This window comes from Aplysia californica, unplaced genomic scaffold, assembly GCF_000002075.1.
Source record: "Aplysia californica isolate F4 #8 unplaced genomic scaffold, AplCal3.0 scaffold00184, whole genome shotgun sequence".
Lineage (NCBI taxonomy): Eukaryota > Metazoa > Mollusca > Gastropoda > Aplysiida > Aplysiidae > Aplysia > Aplysia californica.
Window position 1 is genome coordinate 731,156 of NW_004797454.1, and position 755 is coordinate 731,910.

The 755-nt window shown below is 43.3% G+C and overlaps 1 protein-coding gene across 1 annotated transcript in view; it reads left to right on the forward strand.

Moving 5' to 3' along the window:
* LOC106011780 (sushi, von Willebrand factor type A, EGF and pentraxin domain-containing protein 1) overlaps positions 1-755 on the forward strand; it is a 2,272-nt gene extending 1,517 nt beyond the window's left edge. The window contains exons 3-4 of the mRNA XM_013082602.1: positions 155-239; positions 632-755. Of these exons, the coding sequence (XP_012938056.1) occupies positions 155-239; positions 632-755 (209 nt within the window). The remainder of the gene's footprint in view (positions 1-154; positions 240-631) is intronic.

The following is a 755-nucleotide window of genomic DNA, read 5'->3' on the forward strand; positions in this document are numbered from 1 at the left end:
GATAGATAGATAGATAGATAGATAGATAGATAGATAGATAGATAGATAGATAGATAGATAGATAGATAGATCCAAATATCATGGATCACATTATAATAATGATGACATGCCATTCACTTCAAAGATATTGCTAAAACCCCACTCCCGTCTTCAGCTATCTGCATTCTGCCTTGTCTTAATGGCGGTCGCTGCGTGGCTCCATACAGATGTCGCTGTCCGGAAGGCTACACAGGGTCCAGGTGTCAGAGAGGTCTGCATCCTTTCCTCTCTTCTGTCTGTCTGTCTGTCTGTCTGTCTGTCTGTCTGTCTGTCTGTCTGTCTGTCTGTCTGTCTGTCTGTCTGTCTCATTCCCTCGCTTCCCATTCTTTGTGACTATACAAGTGTGTGTCTTCTTAAATTTTCTCCTGAAATATCTTCTTTAGCTGAGTTTTCGGCGTTAGGCTTGAGATAGTACAGGTGTCAAACATCCATAGTTAGTTAAAATATTGAAGTTTCTCTTACACCAAAAGATATAATAATATAGATCTATTACATACGCTTAAGAGGCCGTTTCACATGAAGCGGTGTGTGGCGACGGAAAAAGTCCGTCGGCTGTGTTTGGAAACCGCTGCTTTTTGTTTGTTCACTCAAGCTGTTCTCATGAGACGGAATACAGCCGCAGAAACCGTTGCAGAACCTTAGCTGTGTTTCAGAGACCGGTTCCAGGAGTGAATTTTGAGACACCGTTGCGGTGTGGCCTCTGTGGCCTTCTGTAG